Raw genomic sequence first — 18,433 nt, 5'->3', positions numbered from 1 at the left:
ACATATAGCAACATTATGAATTTCTGCTGCACTATACAAAGCAGCACACACTTTGCTGTTCATCTTGCATGTTTCCCTAACATTGTTATGAACATCGTTATGGTAACAAAATTACATTTGTCATGCATTGCACACATGTCACTGCATCAACAATGATTCTTTTTAAGGTAGAGCTGCCCTTTGGAGGTGCATGTGCATTCTTTAGAGGTTACCCAACTTAGTTTCTGTTTCCTGCAGGTTTAGAGATGACTAATTGTGGTTATCTTTCCTCAGAACTCTGTGCAGCATGAACCACATGTGTGGATTATCAGAAAAAGTAAAGGTTGTGAAGAACTTCAACAAGCACTCAAAAGCATCAGATAAAAACTGTTACTCAGTTAGCAGTGTCACTGCACCCTCCAAATGTTTAAATCACTCCAGTAAGACAGACAGGCAGCACAAACTCAAACGACTGAAGACCCGAAAGGAGAGGAGTCAAGTGAGAGATGGTGGGAAGGACATCTCAAGGACTAAAATATACCATCATCAGTGTTGTCGCAGAAGCAGTAGAGACATGACTCATGTCCATAAATGTTGCCATAGTAGCTGTTGTTTTCCTTCAAAGAGTGAGACACCACTCTCACTCTCTCACCTAAGTGCCGTTCCTGTTGCACAGGAGCCCAGTATCATCACAGACAGCCGTTTGATAGGACACCACGGCCTTTTCAACCATGAGGTAAAGTCTGTTGATATTGAACGTTTGCTAGGTGAGCAGAAGGAACTGGAGCAAAGTGGACCGCAAGCAAAAAACAAGAACAATTCTAATTCACATCTGTCTGCAGCGTCTCTAATACCTGCTTCATTGTCCAGTAATGGTCTGTTTGATGAAGATGATGTTCCTCCTTTTAAAAATAAAAAAGACCCTGCTACAAATGCCCATGATTATGGTCAAGAGAAGGAGAGGAAAGAGATGAGTTGTCACGGATCAAATATTACACCGGGGCAGAGCCCTGAGCAACAACTGGATCTTTCATCAGGAAGTTTTAAAAACATGTTCTCATCTAAACACAGCTCCCTCGGTGTGGTAACAACCAGGACGGCCAACAATGTTGTGTCTGAAGAGAGCAGAGAGTCACAGGTGACTGTTGACAGAAATGATGCAAAGACGTTAAAAGAGAAGGTAAAGAGACACACTACTCTTGAGCAAACCCAGAAGAACCAGGAGCCTCGTGTCCACCTGAAACAAACTGGTGATCTCAATCCACTTCAACTCTCCAGCTCACCTACTTCTGACAGCGTTGACTTACAGCACAGAAGACAAGAACCTGAATGTATATCTAAGTCTATCAGTACCGTGGCAGCACTTTTGTGTGAGTCTTTGCAGTTCCCACGTCTGAGAAGTAGAAACCTGGTGTCAGAGGGCAGGGAGGTGCTGTTGAAGAAGCTGCGGGAGAGGCACGGTCCTTGGCTTCAGGAGAACCTCCTTGAGGTGCAGCGAGGCCTTGACTTTGACAGAGATCCCACACAGGCAGCCCAGGATCAGGAGACATGTGTGACAGATGACAGTGAGCCCGTGTCTGCAGGTGAGGTCTATGCCGAGTTTAAGTGTTGTAATTTAATGATATTCTTCATCATTTGTCATTTTGTGTTGCAGTATTAACACACTTAATACCACTCTGAGTCATTAATCATAGCAAGAATTAACTGTACTTACTTCTCTTCAAGCTGATGCACAGGTTTGTGTGCCCATGTGCAGAGTCAAGATAAAAACAAAACTACTCTTGACAACATCACTCTGTAGTTCAGTTACTGGAACCTTTCATTTGTATCATGAGAATTTAAAGGATAGATTTACAACTTGTATGCCTCTTTTAAAGCAGAGCATGTGCAACAGGGTTTTCTTGCTATTTATGTGAAGTTATATTACGATTAAAAACAGCATCCAGGGCTTTATTCACCTCAGAAGACAAGCATTTATTTGAAGCAGGATTATATTAGAGACACGCGTTTATCTCTAATGCACTCTGTTTGATAAGTATAACAAAGACACGTCATATTTTAGTAAGTAGACTCTTTTTGATCCACTGCCATTTCCCCTGTTAATGTTACTGTGTTGTTCTGTTAAAACAAACTCAGCATTTCCTGGAACTGACTCTAACATTTCATTGGATGTCATACACCCACTGTGAATGAAATAAGATGAGAGATAAGACTCTCACGAAGTGTGTGGTTTTTTATTTAAGGAAATACGATAACAACTTCAAATAAACTTTATATTTTTGCACAGATTGAATTTTGTCTCCATCACCTAAATTTAAATTATTTGTTTATTTGGGCACATGAATATTACTTAATGACAGACTTTAAATATTATTAACCCATCCTTATAGGTGGTCTTTGTCACATTAATCTGTGCAGCCCATATTATTGTTTATCTGCAGTTCTTCTGTTGTGTTTCCTTCTATATAGATACATCTGTCAAAATGACACAAAGCAGACATTTTAAGTGGAAGGCCATTCCACAGCCACACCAGAGACCGGAACAGGTGAGATCCTATGATCTGCTACATTTTCATGTATCTTCACACCTAATCTGGTCATAATTTGAAATTTTCTCATAATAAATATCGCTGCTGCTGGTGTTTCAGGTGAAGACTACTGAGTGGTTGATAAGCCCCATGGGCACTTCTGTCAACCTTTTGGATGATGTCCTCAAAACTAGGTTCTCTCCTGAGCTCTGTATGCATTTTAAGCCCACTGGAGCTTCAGCAGATACTTTTTTTGTTTCCACTCCCGCCATATGTCAGGAAGAAAATCCCTCATTGTCTGAGCCTTGGGAAGAAATTTTCAAGTCAGAGAGCAACAAATCAGCTGCATGTGATTCTTATGAAGACAACTTTATAAACCACACCAGCACAGTTAGAGAGAAGAGCTGTGGGTCACAATATCTTAACAGTAACCTCCAGCCTTTCTTTCCTTACCAAGCACAGTTATCAGCAGAGTCATTGCACCTGACTGACAGATACTCCTTTGCTCCCCACTTCCCTGCCCAAACTCATCATCCTCATCAGAGCAATCACTTTGAGCATTTCAGCCAATTCAGTTGGCCTTCAAATTGTCCTCCCCCTCCCCTCAGATCCCAACCCTCGGACACAATGCATTACCCTCCATCTGACATGCTTGAAAGAGGCCCAGCACCTCCCATTTCTTCATTGCCAAGCCCTCAGCACTGGTCCTTCCCTCCTATGAGACTGTATTAATGTGTGGTGAAGCTCTGCATAAAGACGCACCTGTCCTGAAACATTTTTACATCCAACCAAAGAACAGTTTTCTATTCATTTGTACCATCAAGACAGCTACAAAAATGTGTTGTGCTTCTGTACTTTATTGAAACACAGTATTAAATGTAATAACAATCGCTGCCATCTAAGGAATTATACCTAATTTTTCCTTTCGTGCTGTGATGAAGAAACACACACAATTATGCATTGTTTACATCTTTAGAGCATTTTTATTACACAGAGCTGTTATATACATTATAAACACAGGTGCTATAATGGTATTTTTCTTTTTTTAGCTATATTTTTCTGTGAGCTGTCTTTAAATGCAAAAAAAAGTTTATTTGTAGAAAATGTATAATAAAGAAATTCTGTCTCAATCACGGCTTATAGTATATATATATAGTTTAACTAATCAAAAGGTATTAAATGTTATTGCAGATTCATGCTTCAATAAAATATTTTATCATTAGTCTTACAATGCCCCCCCATACTGCAATACAATGCATTAAGCTGTAACCCCCATCCTCCACCCCGTCCTCCCCAACCCCACCCTCACTTAAGGTTGCAGGTAATAGTTTTCATCCGATGTGTGATTCTCCAACTCGTCAGTTTCTTTTCTTTCAGAACCAAGCCAACCCTTACTTCTTTTGTTGTCCTCTTCTGTTTCCACTCTGCTCCCGGTTCTCATTGCCCTATGTAGTTGACTCCAAAACAGATCTTGGGCCTGCACTGGGTTAGCACAGTCTTGGTCAGGCCACTGCAGGTAAGTCTTTTTTAACATGACTTTCCTCATGCGGTGATAAGACGACAGCTGCCTTTCAGAGATTGGCTCCAGAAACACGAGCAGAAGAACGTCTCTGTGCTCGTCGAAGAGTCTGTAACTGGCAAGCTGGATTTCCAAAGAACACCACTCACTTTGTAGGAAATTCCTGCTCACCACACAAATGGTTTTACGGCTGCTATATACTGCAGAAACTATGTTGTCCACGATATCTCGGCCCAACTCAAAGTCCCTGTGATGCAGGCAAAGTTTAAAAGAGTTATTTCCTTCCAGGTTGGGCAGCAGCTGTTCCATAACCCATTGTTCATCTGAGGAATTATAAGAAATGAATGCATCATACTTGCAGTTTTCCTCCTCTTCTCTGAGTCTGCTCCATTGCTGACTGAACCAGGAACGGAACACATAGTAGCTGTATTTCATTTTCCAGTAGAGTTTGATATAAAGCAAAGGAGTGACTGTAAACAGAAAGATCACAGCAGCTGTGCTAAAGAACAGGTACTCCCCAAGATCTATGTAACAAACGCTTGTATCAAATTTGTAGAATTTGTGTTTGGCATCGTATTGGCATGGCAGATTGTAGAGATAGACCACTTGAACATTGCTGTTTCTTTGTGTGTAGTTTTGCAAGAGGCTATTGTCACAGGTACAGCTCAGAGGAATGTCACGTATGTCGAGGTAGTTAAGATTCGGTAGGCTCTCTAGTGCATCTACAGGAATGCTATGCATCACGTTGCGGTTTAGCTGCAGAACACGTAACTTTGTAAGATTCCCAAAAACGTCCTTTGAAAAGTTCTGAATGCCCATGTTTTCAACAATCAGTTTGGTCAAGTTTCTTAGATTTTTAAAGACTCCTGATTGCAGCTGCGTCACTCCAACACAGCAGGTGTCCAGTGTAAGGAAACGTAAGCTTGTCAGATCATCAAAGACGCTAGGATCAAGGCGAGCGATGTCGTTGTTAGTGAGATACAAAGATTTCAATGAGTGGAGGCCACGGAAAAAAGTGCGGGGTAAAAGGGTGATGCCGTGAGGTTGCTGTCCATCCAGTTTCAGATCGCTGAGTTTGCTGAGATTCATAAAGGGTGAACTCACGCATTCTTTAATGAAACGTATCTTATTGCGTTGTAAATCCAGCACTGTGAGTGTATCTTGAAATGGGTGATAGAGGGAAGTATCAATCTGTTTGAGGTTGTTTCCATCTAGATAGAATTTCGACAGACTTTTTAGCCCATCAAGGCCGGATTGTTGAAAATGAGCGATCTTGTTACCTCCGAGATCCAGAATAGTCAAATTTCTAAGATTCAGGAAGGTCCCGTTAAAAATGACAGAAATCCGATTGTTGCGTAGGTTAAGGATTTGCAGGTTGTAAAGATCTTCAAATGTGTCTTTAAACAGATCAGTTAGGAGGTTATTGTCCAAACGGAGCACCTCAAGTCTTTGTAGGCCTTTGAGAGCTTTCCGATCTAAATAAGCAATTGTGTTTATGTTAAGTTTTAGTGTCTTGATATTTGGCATTTGTGAGAAAGCATGACCCTTGACTGAGAGGATGCGATTGTAACGATAACTCAGCTCTTCCAGATTTTGGAAATAAGACACATTTTGTGTTTTACAGGACAACAGGTAGGTGAGATGGTTATGCTCAGCGAAGAACTTTTTTATATGTTTTTGTTTCTTGAGAAAGTACAGACAACTTATACTCTTCAGGTTGTTGTTAGATACATCCAAAATCCCTGTGATCTTAGGACAGTTGTGAAGTGTGTAGTTTGTCAGCTTCTCAATCCCATTGTGCTTCAGTCTCAAATTTCTAATCCCTTTCAACTTTCTCTTCAGCGTTTTGCATAGTTCCATGAGCAGGCTGTCATTCTTTAGACCGGTCCCAGAGAAATCGACATGACCCGCATTGATGTTGCTGATGTTTAAAAACTCTACTATCTTAACACTTGTTGAATACAAACGCAGAGAGTTTAGATGTCTTAAATCCATCCCGTGAAAAGCCATCGTAGGGAGCCTGAAATTGTAGGACAAATCTAGCAGCTGGATAAACATGAGAAAGGAATGTTTACATCCTAATGTAGACAGATTGTTTTTACATAAGTACAACGCCGTAAGGGATTGTGGGAGTGACACATTTGAGTGACTTAAAGAGGTCAAATTGTTAGAGCAAAGGTCCAGGGTCCTCAGATCTTGTAGATGTGACACAGACGTAGCAATCTCTGAGAAATTTGTCAGGTGGTTGCTCCTCATGCTTAAATCTTTTAGTCTGAGAACAGCAGAGAAAAGGACCTCAGGGAGCTGTTTTAGTTTATTGTTCGTCAGTGAGAGGAAGGTGAGGTTGTGCAGGTCCTTAAACAGAGAAGGCTTAAGAAGGGATATATTGTTAAAGGACAAATTCAAAGCCTTAAGCTGATGCATATTTTGGAAAGCTGACTCTTCGATGCTTCTCAGTTGATTACGATCTAGTCTGAGACCCTGAAGGTTTGGTAGATGATCGAAGCTTCTGTTGGGAATGCGCCACAGATCAGTTAAGCCGATGGTTAGATTGACGACAGACTCCGGCAGGTCAGCGACAATAGCAGACGTTTTGTTCACCTTCCGATTGAGGCAGCTGAAGTTTTTTCTGTGATAATCTGCTATGCAGTTGTTAAAGCTGTAACCAAGGATGACGTGAACAGCACCAAGAACAACTACACCTGACAACAGCTGATGAGTCAGAGTTCCCATTTTGTATTGTAGCAGTCTGGAGATACAGTCCTTGAATGTCCTCTTAACGGTCTCTTTGGTGGTTTGGTTGATTTGAATTTTACACTGAAAATGTTCATCAGTTGAACGTGACACAGGAATCTGAGGAAAGAGAACATTTTCCAAATCAGACTGAGCGCAAATTGTTGAACTGAATGCAACATCTATCTATCTATCTATCTATCTATCTATCTATCTATCTATCTATCTATATCCACTTGCACAGTACATGTCAGCCATTGTCTTTACGGGACATGGAGTATTGTCAAATTAATTAATTTCTTCCATTCTGACATAAAGTAGTAGCCTAACGCCAGGGTTGCTAAGGATATTAATTAAGATTTTATTCTGTTTAAGTCCATTGTCTTCATTAATGACATTAGTAACACACATTTCTTGACTATTTCATGTCAGAAAGCCTGCTGTGAGAAAGGTCTATTGACAAGCTCTCAAAGTCTGAAATGTATCATTTGGCTTCACTTGGCTTCCTTTGTTTTTTGCAGTCATTTTTGCACAAGTAAATCTGCTTTTTGCGCTGCCTTATTTTGCACGAACCCCTACCTCACCATATTATAGTTTTTAAAGTCAATTATTTATTTGTAAAGTTTTTCCACTACCACGCTGCATATACAGAATCTCTTTATATTTCTATTTTTCTCTATATATTTTTCAGTGTTGTTATTTTTTGTATTTTTCAAATTTGTATTGTGTTAATTCTCCTGTCAAAGTTGTTTTTTGTATTCCACACTACTGTGACAAGGTAATTTCCCATACGTGGGCTAATTAAACATGTCTTATGTCTTATGTCTTATTTACATATTTATCTACACATTTATATTTTCCATTTCCAACATCATTATTTGATTTTTATCAAACTGAGCTATATTTGCTGAATAAAAGCCCTATATATTAAATATTCTAACTGACATAGAGCACTGAAAATAAAATGAAAAACAGCATTGTTTATATGCACTGTATCTTTTTTTTTTTTTTTTTTTAACTAATTCAAACAGTTCTTGTCAATGTTGGCGTGTCTTACCTGACGCACCCGTCACCAGTTTTCTGTATCAGTCTGGCCAGCTCAAAGCATCCTCTAAGCCTGAGGTGTTACTGCGTTTGCCAACAAATTTGAACCTTATTATAACTAGGAAAACCTGATTCCTCTTTTGAAATATTTTCATATCCCTTTTCACTCTCTATATATGTTCCTCTATATGTATTGTTTAATGGCATGTTTTATAATATTAAAACATGACATGAAACGGTTGGCCAGTAACAATTAACAATGGAATAATGGTGTTAATTGCTGAAGCAACAGAATTTAGAGAATCAAATTATAGATAAGACTTGGATTAGTAGTCATTGGTGTGCAGTAATGGTACATTAACATATAGAGGATGAATTTTGATTTTTCTATGCATTTTTAGTCCCATTATTTGTCCCGCGTGTATGATTCAACCGCTTTCTGTGCGTCATTACTTGCAAAATAACAGCGATGACTTCTCACAATCTTGCGCAAATGTTCACGCTATCGTCTGAACCGATTACACTGCCACATTGAAGTTAAACTTGGTAAAGCCACAGCGTACCTACCTGCTTAAATGAATGTTGTTCACCTCTCCTCTTCAGAGAGCTGTGTTGTATCGTGACCATGTGACAAAACACACTTCAGCAGAAAGAGGAAGGCGGTCCAACCAGTTCTTTTTCCATATTCAGTTCCAGCTTATGTTTTCAATAGTCACAATATGGTTCTTCCAAGTGGTTTTATTTAAAAACTGTGGTTTGAATGAATATACAGTACAATACACATATGTTAAGACATAAGACATACACATAAAATATCCTTTTTATAGAATATCAGATGTATGCATGATAAACATAATTGAATTATACGGTATGCAATACAAAATCAGTATTTAGGGGTTAATAAACTCCCAAATAAATAATGTGTGTGAATCTACCATTGTAAACATGGTGATTTAACTTAAGGGAAAAGTAAAATCCATTTCCTTCTTCATTCTGAACTGGTTTGTTGCGTAAAGGCAAATGCAACGCAACGAGACGCTGTTTAACTTCTAATGAACTATCTCCATTGCTTAATAAACTGGTTCCAAGTCTCAGAATAGGAATCACTGCGGACATTTCCAAAAATTTAGATAAACTATACAGTATATAATACACCGCAATATACAATAATAATTCAAAACAAAATGGCAGTTCAGTGCAAGTCTCAGGTTGCTATTGTATTCAAGCCTAATTATTGTCATTCCTGTATATATTCCTGTATATTTAAAGTGTGAATTTGAATTAACTGTGTCCAAAACAAAAGATGTAAATTTCTACATGCACTCCTGCTTCATAGTTTGAAAACTATTCGGCGTTCCTTCCTGTTTATCCCCTCATCTTCTGCTCTCGCGCCATCTGACACAGTCCACACAGAGGCAGGCAAGCCATTACTACCCAGTCGTCGCACACCGAGCCCTGGGAAAAAGCACAGACAGCAAACTGGTTAAAGTTATCTTAACACACAGAAAAAGACTGTTTGGTGCAAACAGTATGTTTTTTGCAAACCAGTTGAAGGATTTCCCAATAGCCACAAAGGGCTTTCAATACAAAATCAGGTTATTGATTCTCTTTGGTATCATAAGCACTCTTACACTAATGTTGTATCTGCTGCGGATGCTTGTCCTTAAAGCAATCATGGCGCCGGGAAGGAAGGGAATGCAGCAGCTGTCCCCGGCGTCCTGAGCCACCTTACAGGCCAGGATACAGGGAACAAACGTTGCACAAAGACCTGGAGGTGAGAGACGTATCATCAAGTTGGAATTAATTTCACACTGTAACACCTTGCTTCCACAGAGACAGGTAGACACGTACAGATGCCGCAGTCTTCACAGCAGTCGCACACATTTGAATTCCAGTCTGATGATCTGGAGGTTATAGTGTACTCGGAGACGGAGACCTGAGGCTGTGAGCTGATCACAGTTGTCTGGAATGCCATGACTGCAAGTAAAAGAAGCTTCAGTGTTACAAAAACGTCATACTATTATTAAACATAAATTCACTTTATATTGGCCCTGTTGGCATTAATGTTTCTTATCCTCCTCTCTGTCCAATGCTGTAGAATTAGTTACTTTAATTAACTGGAATGAAAATGACTACGTAGTACATCTAGGTAAACTTGGTTTACAGAAACCTTCACATCTTACCTTCTGAGTTTAGTGTATGACTTCTAATGACGAAGACGGCCACGGGTTAAATCCACAAAAAATGAGGTTCAAAGGCATGGCCACAGCTCTTATATCCAGTGTGACATCAGTCGTAGGCTGGAGTTTCTATGCTGATATGGAATGGCAAACAATGACCATTAAGCAGGTGCAAACATCGTGAAAAGGAAAAAAGTCATAGTTTAGTTTTGGGGCGTATCATACGTTTCAAAAGGGTGCAACTGACATGATGCAGTTTTTATCAGTAAAGATTAATTGAATAATAAAGTAGGTATATAGTGCATATTTGTATTTCAGCACCTAATCAACCTGCTTATACTTTCAGCCCAGGTGTGGTGTGTGTACACTGAGGGCCCAGCTCTGTGCTTTGAAAAGTAATGGGCACATACAGGCCCAGACCTTAGACTTTGAAATGGTTTTGTGCTCTCGTGCTGCAATACTTCTTTTTACCTTAGGATGTGCGTGTGTGTGTGTGTGTGTGTGTGTGTGTGTGTGTGTGTGTGTGTGTGGCATGTCTATAATCCATGTGCACTTGACCTGAGAAAACACCCGTGAACAGGTGTATGCTGGGATAATGTAACAAAAATATTTGCTACCTATACACCTGTGTGTTATTTGTTTATCAAAAGTTCCACGTTAGCTTTAGGGTACTGAAATATAACACATAAGACAAAAAAACAAAAAAACAAACGCAAAAAGAATTGTAAAGCGATAATAGAATAATCTTGTATTAATTAGTCCAATATCTGCCATAATATTAGGTCATAATGACTGGTTATGTCAGTAACACTGATTATCTTGTTATTATGAGAACAGTCTTCAGTGGGTGATATGAGACAGTAAGTGAATATTTTGTCCTCAAACTTGATGTGTTAGAAGCAGGAAAAATGAGCTAGTGGAAAGATTTGTGGGACTCTGATGGGGGCCAAACCCTGATGGCTAGATGACTGGGTCCGAGCATCTTAAAAAAATGCAGCTCTTGTGGGGTGTTCTTAATCTGCAGTGGACAGTACCTATCAAAATTTATCCAAGGAAGGAAAGTGACTGGGTCATGAGGGACCAATACCTGTGTGCTCCAATCCAACCATCGCTGTAGCTCAAATTGCTGAAAATTGCTGATAGAAAGTTTTCAGAACACTTTATCGTAGTTTGTTTTGTGTGGGAGGGCTGAATAGCCTCCAGCAAGGGTAGTCTGACCCCTGTCCACTGCTGACAGCATCCTTTTTCTTTTACCATGATGGGCAAGACACCAGGTTGCAAGGACCACCCTCTTGCCATTGTCATGGAGGTGTGCTTATTCTTCAACTGTTCAGGTGGTGGCCAAGACCCAGGTTTCCCAGAAGAGCATAACATCGTCATGAGATGGAATATTCACCACACCTGTTGCTGGTTTTAATGTTGTGGCTGATCGGTGTATACAAGAGTAAAAACATATGGGATGTACAGTACATACAATAAATCTTGACGTGTTTTATTTCCATGGCACTCTATCTAAGACCACGTTATCACCAAATACTGTTTACCCAATGACGGGACCTAGTATGATACTTCACTCACTTCATTAGTCACTAATACACTCAAAGACCTGTAAATATTCTGGTGCCTGGTCCTTTTAACATTTATAAACACCCCCTGCTGCCTATCACCTAACTTTATATTAATTTTTACTGAATTTTGGACTGATTACACCTTTCACAAAAGTGCTGTTTCCTTATTTTGTGTAATGCTTTAAGGTCATTTCTGTATTTTGCCAGCTTTCAGTTTACTAACCTAGCTTGTGAACAGGGGTGAGACACTAGATGTGAAAATTGTAATTTTTGTAAATACTTTTATTTTGAACATTCAGCAATCCGTGAGACTCCAGACAAGGAGGAAGTGAAACCAGTGTCAGTAAAAACACAAGGGTTAACCCTATGAGCACTAGGCAGTCACTAGCTGCATTAGTTCTGTTTTTTGAGTTTCAAACTACAGTAAAGCAACACTCATCACGTACGTTTCATTAGAGGTCCTGTATACGTGTTGGGTGACTGTTACGATGAATGTATTCCTGATAGACAAGCATTAGGTAAAGTGTGTTATGCTCCTCTTCATCCCCACATGTTTTTGAGTGGTAACTGGGTACAATTGTATTAATCCGCCCATACGTGAGAAGTTGCGGATAGAATGTTTTGCCTGGAGAGGAGTACCCACTCTTTGTATGTAATTTATTGAAATAAATGCTATATTTTTGTAACTCTGACTCCTGGTCACTACTTTATGTTGTGGCTCATGTTTCGGGTTTAACATAAATCAGGGTTCAGGGGTCATTTTGCCTTTTATGTTATTTATTGAAATAAACCCTGTCACCAAAGCTGTGTTTAAATCAGCAATTTATCTCACAGAACTCTAGCTTGAATCAGTTTGGTTAAAATATATACTAAAGAGGGCGGCACAGTAGCGAGGTGGTTAGCACTGATGCCTCACAGTGAGAAGGTCCCAGGTTCGAATCCATTCTGTGTGGAGTTTGCATGTTCTCCCTGTGTCTGCGTGGGTTCTCTCCGGGTTCTCCAGCTTCCTCCCACCATCCAAAGACTAGCAGTTAGGCCGTAGGTGTGAGTGTGAACGGTTGTCCAGGGTGTACCCCGCCTCTCGCCAGATGACAGCTGGGATAGGCTCCAGAAGACCCTGCGACCCTTAACAGGAACAAGCGGGTACAGAAGATGAATGAATATCCAATTTATTATTTTGAATGTGAAATGTGATGGAAAAAGAACTTCGAGACACTCAGGTCAAAAGATTTCTTTAATCAGCGATTCACAGAGAATCTAATTACAGGTTCTCTCTGGAGAGAAGCTCCTCTGGCCTCCCTCCCCTACACACATATCTTTTACACAGATAATCTTGGTATGTGGTTTCCCTGGTAATGCAAGATCTATCAGTCCCTTAACGCAACATCGTCAGTGCAATGACCTTGTGAACGCAGAAGAACAGATGAGAAAACATTTTATATCCAGCCATAGAGACGTTACATAAAGGGTCATAAAGATGTTAAATAAAGTATTATGCATAGGTTATGCATATGGATGGATTCGAACCTGGGACCTTTTTGCTGTGAGGTATCAGCACTAGCCACCACGCCACTGTGCCAGTCAGGGAACAGCTAGTAGTATTTTTCTATCAAAATGCTCTGCTTAGTATGAGGACAGGTTTAATTCCTGCACTCAGGTCAGATATTTATGACATATTTATGATATTTATTTATTTTTATGATATTTACATTTATTATTGTACAGTCACATAAACAGGCTTGCCAGGAGGAAGTGAGGCATATATGATGTTGCATAATAACACAATTTACCAGAAGACCCTCAGCTAAGCCAGAAGTAACCGCAAAAGTGTTCTGTTCCTTGTACATGTAATGCTTTAGTATTTGAACAGAAATAAAGAACATGCTAACAATAAAAGGGGAATTCGCTCTAGTCTATCCATCCAGCCTCTGTCTGGTCTAGTTTGTTGACTCATCTCTACACGCCCGCCGTGTCAGTGAACTGTGTCTGTTAGACAGTGGTCTGCCAGTGCTCAAACATACTTTTTTGATGAATATTACAAAAATATTGATAATTCTATAGCACTTTTCACAATTTTTACAAAGTGCTTAACAAAGACATACGAATATGTGATTGCAAAAACAGGCACATAAAGCAAAGGTTATGAAACAATTAAAATAATAAAACACACAAAAGTATACAATTACAATTAAAAATATCCAGTAGGACTCAATTAAAACCAGGAAAGGTGTTCAGATAAAAGAATGTCTCGAGTAGAGATTTAAAGGTGATCACAGAGTTTTCCCCAGGCTGATCAATCCACAGTTGCGAGGCCCTAACTGCGAAAGTCCTTTTGTTTTCAGCCAGGCCCCTTGAATAAACAGCAAACCTCTTCCTGAGAATCTCAAGTTATGTGCTGGCCTGTATGGCACTAAACACTCAGTGATATAACCAGGGGCGCAGCCATGAAGCGCTTTAAAAGTGGACCGTCTGAAGTAATGAAATTTTTGGGCAGAAAGTTAAAAAGACTATTAGAATACAATCTCACGCTATTAGCTTAGTAATGTAGGGCTCAAAACCTTACAGTCAAACCAGACACACAGGTTTCTCCCATCAGGGGACCCAGCCATGGGTAAAACATGTTTAGTAAACAGGTGCAGGCCAGTGCCAGCTGAGGCACTCCATACATCACAATACATACATATGATTTAAAATGATTTACAGAAACATAAAACATTCTGACAAGTAGAAGGATATCCAGTCAAGGACTGTCACTGATGTTCTCGTCCAGTACCTCAGCCTTTTTAATAGAATGCTTTGATCTATTGCACTGTAGGCAGCTCTCAGGCCCAGTAGCACTAGCACTGAACATATGCCATCGTCAGCAGTCATTAAAAGATCATCTGTGACCTTAAGCAGGGCAATCTCTCTGCAGTGGTGCATCTACAAAAAATGCAGGAAGCTGCATCTGCAGAGGGTGTTTTTTTTGCATTATTCTGTCTGTTCGTCTAAAGCCTCCTTAACGCTGCATGGACTCTCAGGTAGTATTCACTTTTGCATTTAAGAGTTTTTTTTTTTTTTAACCACAGTTTGCTTCATATCCTGTTGTGTTCTTAAACGATTACCTAATCACATATACTATCAGTATAGGAGCAGCAGCCCCTTACTGTGCATCCTGTCATCTGAAAGGGTAAGAAATCTTGTGCTCTTTGATCAGTGAATAGCATAATAAATCATACCATTTAGTTTTATTTATATTTTTTTTATTCTGAGATTTGTAAAACTAATGATGAAAACTTCAATACGTGAACGTAAGTTTAACGTGACTAACAACTCACTGGAGACTGCTGAGTTCCTGCCAGTTGGGCACTTTCACTTCTCCATTTGGGAAGGATTGTTTTGTAAAGCAAGTTTCTGCTTCCCAGTGGTCCCAGAGATTTTCAGTTTTGTTGTCACAATGTGGAGTTTATATGTTGAAATAAGATAAATCAAATCTTCACCACTTGTAGGTGCACAGTCTTTGAAATAGAACATTTTCCATATAGACCAACTGTGTGGCTGGAAAACATTTATAGCTGGCTGCAGACATGTTGTAAAAAATATGTGTCACAATTTCCTTGAACCAGTGATCAATTCTCACTATGGCTATGTTTGCATCTGCCAAAATGTTCTAAGATTCGGTTCCTGAAATGCTGACTTCTTCTTTCTGAGTCTTCGTCATCTTGATGAGTGTGGCAAAGATGTGAAAAGGGGCGTTTGTCTAACGTGCTTATGAGTAGAGTGTATTGTCTTCATTCTTGGAGGATTTCAGGGGTTCTACTGACTTCTAGTTAACTACAAATATGAATCCGGTCGAGCCAACCACAGAAGATTACTGGGTGAGTGGATATTTTCCTAATCTTTTATGTGCATTGAGGGAAAGAAACACCAGGTGTGAACTGAGATTTCACTGTAAGCTCAAGTTGGCAAGTAATTCCACTATCACATATCCTTAGTTATTCTTCATGTCAAATATGAAAATAAATTGAGCAGAATTTAAAATATGATCAGTGGAATCCTATCTGTGAAGTAAGCTTTTCTTTACTGGCTTGTGTCCGTGACAAATGTCTGTTCTCTCTTGTGTGCAGAATTTTTATGGAGAAGTAGAAGAAGAAAATGGCACCATGTTCCCTGGAACAAGCCCGGTACAAGCATCCCCATGCACTCAGGAAAACATCTATGGTTTTGCACAGAAGTACTCCCCTATTGTACTCAGCCTTGTGTTCGTCTTGGCTGTTGTGGGCAACGTGTTGGTGCTGTGTGTGATCAGACGCTACAGAATCTCACAGAGTGGTGGAGCCTGTGCTTTCTCTCTGACAGACACCTTCCTCCTTCACCTGGCCATTTCTGATCTATTGCTGGCCTTCACCCTGCCTCTGTTTGCAGTGCAGTGGGCTCACAAATGGGTGTTCGGCCTGGCTCTTTGCAAAATCTCCGGGGCCCTCTTCTCCCTGAACCGCTACTCTGGCATCCTCTTCCTGGCCTGCATCAGCTTTGACCGGTACCTGGCCATCGTTCACGCCGTCCGCTCAGGCTGGAAACGTAACACCTGCCATGCTCAGTTTGCGTGTGCCATCATCTGGGTGGTCTGTCTGGGACTAAGTGGAGTAGAAATTGCTTTCAAGCAGGTGGTGGAGATAAATACTGTCGGTCGAGAGATGGTGCCCTTGTGCGTAGTGTGGTACACTAACAACCCTGACCAGTGGTACTTAGGATTGCAGCTGATGTTTTTGATTCTGGGTTTTGGGCTCCCCCTGCTGATCATGCTCTACTGCTACATCCAGATCTTCAGGTCTCTGTGCAACGCCTCTCGCCGCCAAAAGCGCAAGTCCCTGCGCCTCATCATCTCCTTAGTGTCTGTGTTTGTCATCTGCTGGGCACCGTTCAACTGCTTCCAGGTGGCAGATAGCCTGTACAGACTGGATGTGGTGAACAATTGTGAGTTTGGCTACGCGGTGGATATAGGGATTCTGATCACTGAAAGTGTGGGGCTAACTCACTGCGCCCTGAATCCTCTCCTGTATGGCTTTGTAGGAGTAAAGTTCAGGAGGGAGCTAGTCAGGATGTGTAAGGGGCTGCTGGGACAGAGAGGCTTGCTGGGGATGGAAGGGTGGAAGGAGAGGAGGCTTAGAAAGAGCACAGGGTCATTCAGTTCTGCAGAAAGTGACAATACTTCTTTCTCTGTCATGGTGTGATAGTTATTAGAGACACACAGAACAATAAGCAAAAGAAGAGATGAGTGTGTGGATTACGTGTGAGACTAGAAGTTGGAGTGAAAGTTTAAAGTAAACTGCAGCAAATGAAGTCAAAATGATCAAAGATGAATTATGACTTTAAAAATGTTCTCAAAGGTTATTGCCTGTTACACTGGTGCTTTGCTGTCTACTTGCTTATCTAGTGCAGCTTAAAAACAATATTTTGTTCAGTTTTGTACATAGTTCAAGATGAAAATCAATTGAAAATGTGATCACAAAAGATTTCATGTTGACACGTTGATTGTCCATAGGTCAAATCTATTTTTTCATACTCCTAAAAACCTTGTCAGCAGTTCTGAGAAAACCCTAAAAACTGTAAAAATGACTGTATAGATGATTTTGCTCCCTTTTTCCACGATTTGTATAATGCTTTTTGTTTTTTTGTTTTTTGCAGTATTATGTGCTGCAAAAGTGGAAATGCCAATGACTCATTTTGAATTTTGTATGTTACACTGAAACTCTTTTCGACGTTTTCATTAAATATTTTCAAATAAATACAAAGTGTCGTGTCTGTTATGCATCGAGTTTTCTGCCGGTTTCCTCAGAAATCTTTGAAATTAGCACAATATGGGCAAAACCTAGAGTGAAGTATATTGAAAACTCAAAATTAAATATAGTCAACAAATGGTACATGTAGCACCAAAAGTGCAGCTAATCATAAGAATAGTCACTTAAATACTTTTACTTTGTGTTGAGTTTTTATTTCAGTTGCTTCGATAAATGAACAGCACAACAGCTGATCATGGTGGAGCTGACTGTAAATATATACACTGCCTGGTCAAAAAAAAAGTCACCACCAAAAAAAAAAAGGTCATTGGACTGCTTTTAGCTTTGAAATGATGAAAATGATGTCTCATGCTCCCTGAACAAACTCTTTCACAATTTGAGCCCCATGAATCCTGGCATTGTCATCTTGGAATATATGTCTGTGCCATCAGGGAAGAAAAAATCCATTGACGGAATAATCGGGTCATTCAGTATATTCAGGTAGTCAGCTGACCTCATTCTTTGGACACATAATGTTGCTGAACCTAGACCTGAGCAACTGCAGCAACCCCAGATCATAGCACTGCCCCCACAGGCTTGTGCAGTAGGTACTAGCATGATGGGTGCATCACTTCATCTGCCTCTCTTCTTACCCTGATGCCCCCATCACTCTGGAACAGGGTAAATCTGGACTCATCAGACCACATGACCTTCTTCCATTGCTCCAGAGTCCAATCTTTATGCTCCCTAGCAAATTGAAGCCTTTTTTTTCCCAGTTAGCCTCACTGATTAGTGGTTTTCTTAAGGCTACACAGCTGTTCAGTCCCAGTCCCTTGAGTTCACTTCACATTGTAACATTGTACGTGTGGAAATGCTCTTACTTTCACTATTAGTCATAGCCCTGAGTTCTACTGTTGTTTTTCTTTGATTGGATTTCACCAAATGTTTAAGTGATCGCAGATCACCATCAATCAAGATTTTTTTCCGACCACGTTTCATCCTCAAAGATGATGGTTTCCCACTATCCTTCCAGTTTTTAATAATGCGTTGGACAGTTCTTAACCCAATTCTAGTAGTTTCTTCAATCTCCTTAGATGTTTTCTCTGCTTGATGCATGCCAATG

The 18,433-nt window shown here is 40.1% G+C and overlaps 4 protein-coding genes across 4 annotated transcripts; 2 read left to right on the top strand and 2 right to left on the bottom strand.

Annotated features, from left to right (window-relative positions):
* Positions 1 to 637: 637 nt before the first annotated feature.
* LOC311496425 (uncharacterized protein) lies at positions 638 to 3,764 on the top strand. The gene is made up of 3 exons (XM_084556293.1): positions 638 to 1,562; positions 2,449 to 2,525; positions 2,628 to 3,764. Exons 1-3 carry the CDS (start codon positions 950 to 952, stop codon positions 3,237 to 3,239), a joined length of 1,302 nt encoding a protein of 433 aa, XP_084412419.1. The 5' UTR covers positions 638 to 949; the 3' UTR covers positions 3,240 to 3,764.
* Positions 3,765 to 3,816: 52 nt separating this feature from the next.
* Positions 3,817 to 7,347, bottom strand: tlr21 (toll-like receptor 21; the record flags this gene model as incomplete). Its single annotated transcript, XM_084558025.1, has 1 exon — positions 3,817 to 7,347. The coding sequence occupies exon 1, from the start codon at positions 6,757 to 6,759 to the stop codon at positions 3,817 to 3,819; it is 2,943 nt and encodes a 980-aa protein (XP_084414151.1). The 5' UTR covers positions 6,760 to 7,347.
* A 1,821-nt stretch (positions 7,348 to 9,168) lies between these two features.
* Positions 9,169 to 10,364, bottom strand: cnfn (cornifelin; the record flags this gene model as incomplete). The annotated part of the gene is made up of 3 exons (XM_084557905.1): positions 9,655 to 10,364; positions 9,435 to 9,571; positions 9,169 to 9,258 (listed from the first exon to the last, which is right to left on the bottom strand). The coding sequence occupies exons 1-3, from the start codon at positions 9,776 to 9,778 to the stop codon at positions 9,169 to 9,171; spliced, it is 351 nt and encodes a 116-aa protein (XP_084414031.1). The 5' UTR covers positions 9,779 to 10,364.
* A 4,804-nt stretch (positions 10,365 to 15,168) lies between these two features.
* cxcr3.2 (chemokine (C-X-C motif) receptor 3, tandem duplicate 2) lies at positions 15,169 to 17,796 on the top strand. The gene is made up of 2 exons (XM_084556505.1): positions 15,169 to 15,408; positions 15,658 to 17,796. Exons 1-2 carry the CDS (start codon positions 15,373 to 15,375, stop codon positions 16,762 to 16,764), a joined length of 1,143 nt encoding a protein of 380 aa, XP_084412631.1. The 5' UTR covers positions 15,169 to 15,372; the 3' UTR covers positions 16,765 to 17,796.
* Positions 17,797 to 18,433: the final 637 nt, after the last annotated feature.

The sequence above is a fragment of the Chelon labrosus genome (genome assembly GCF_963514085.1).
Source record: "Chelon labrosus genome assembly, chromosome: 12".
In the NCBI taxonomy this organism is placed as follows: domain Eukaryota; kingdom Metazoa; phylum Chordata; class Actinopteri; order Mugiliformes; family Mugilidae; genus Chelon; species Chelon labrosus.
Note: the sequence above shows the minus strand (reverse complement) of the source record. Positions and strands in the feature narration are given on the sequence as shown.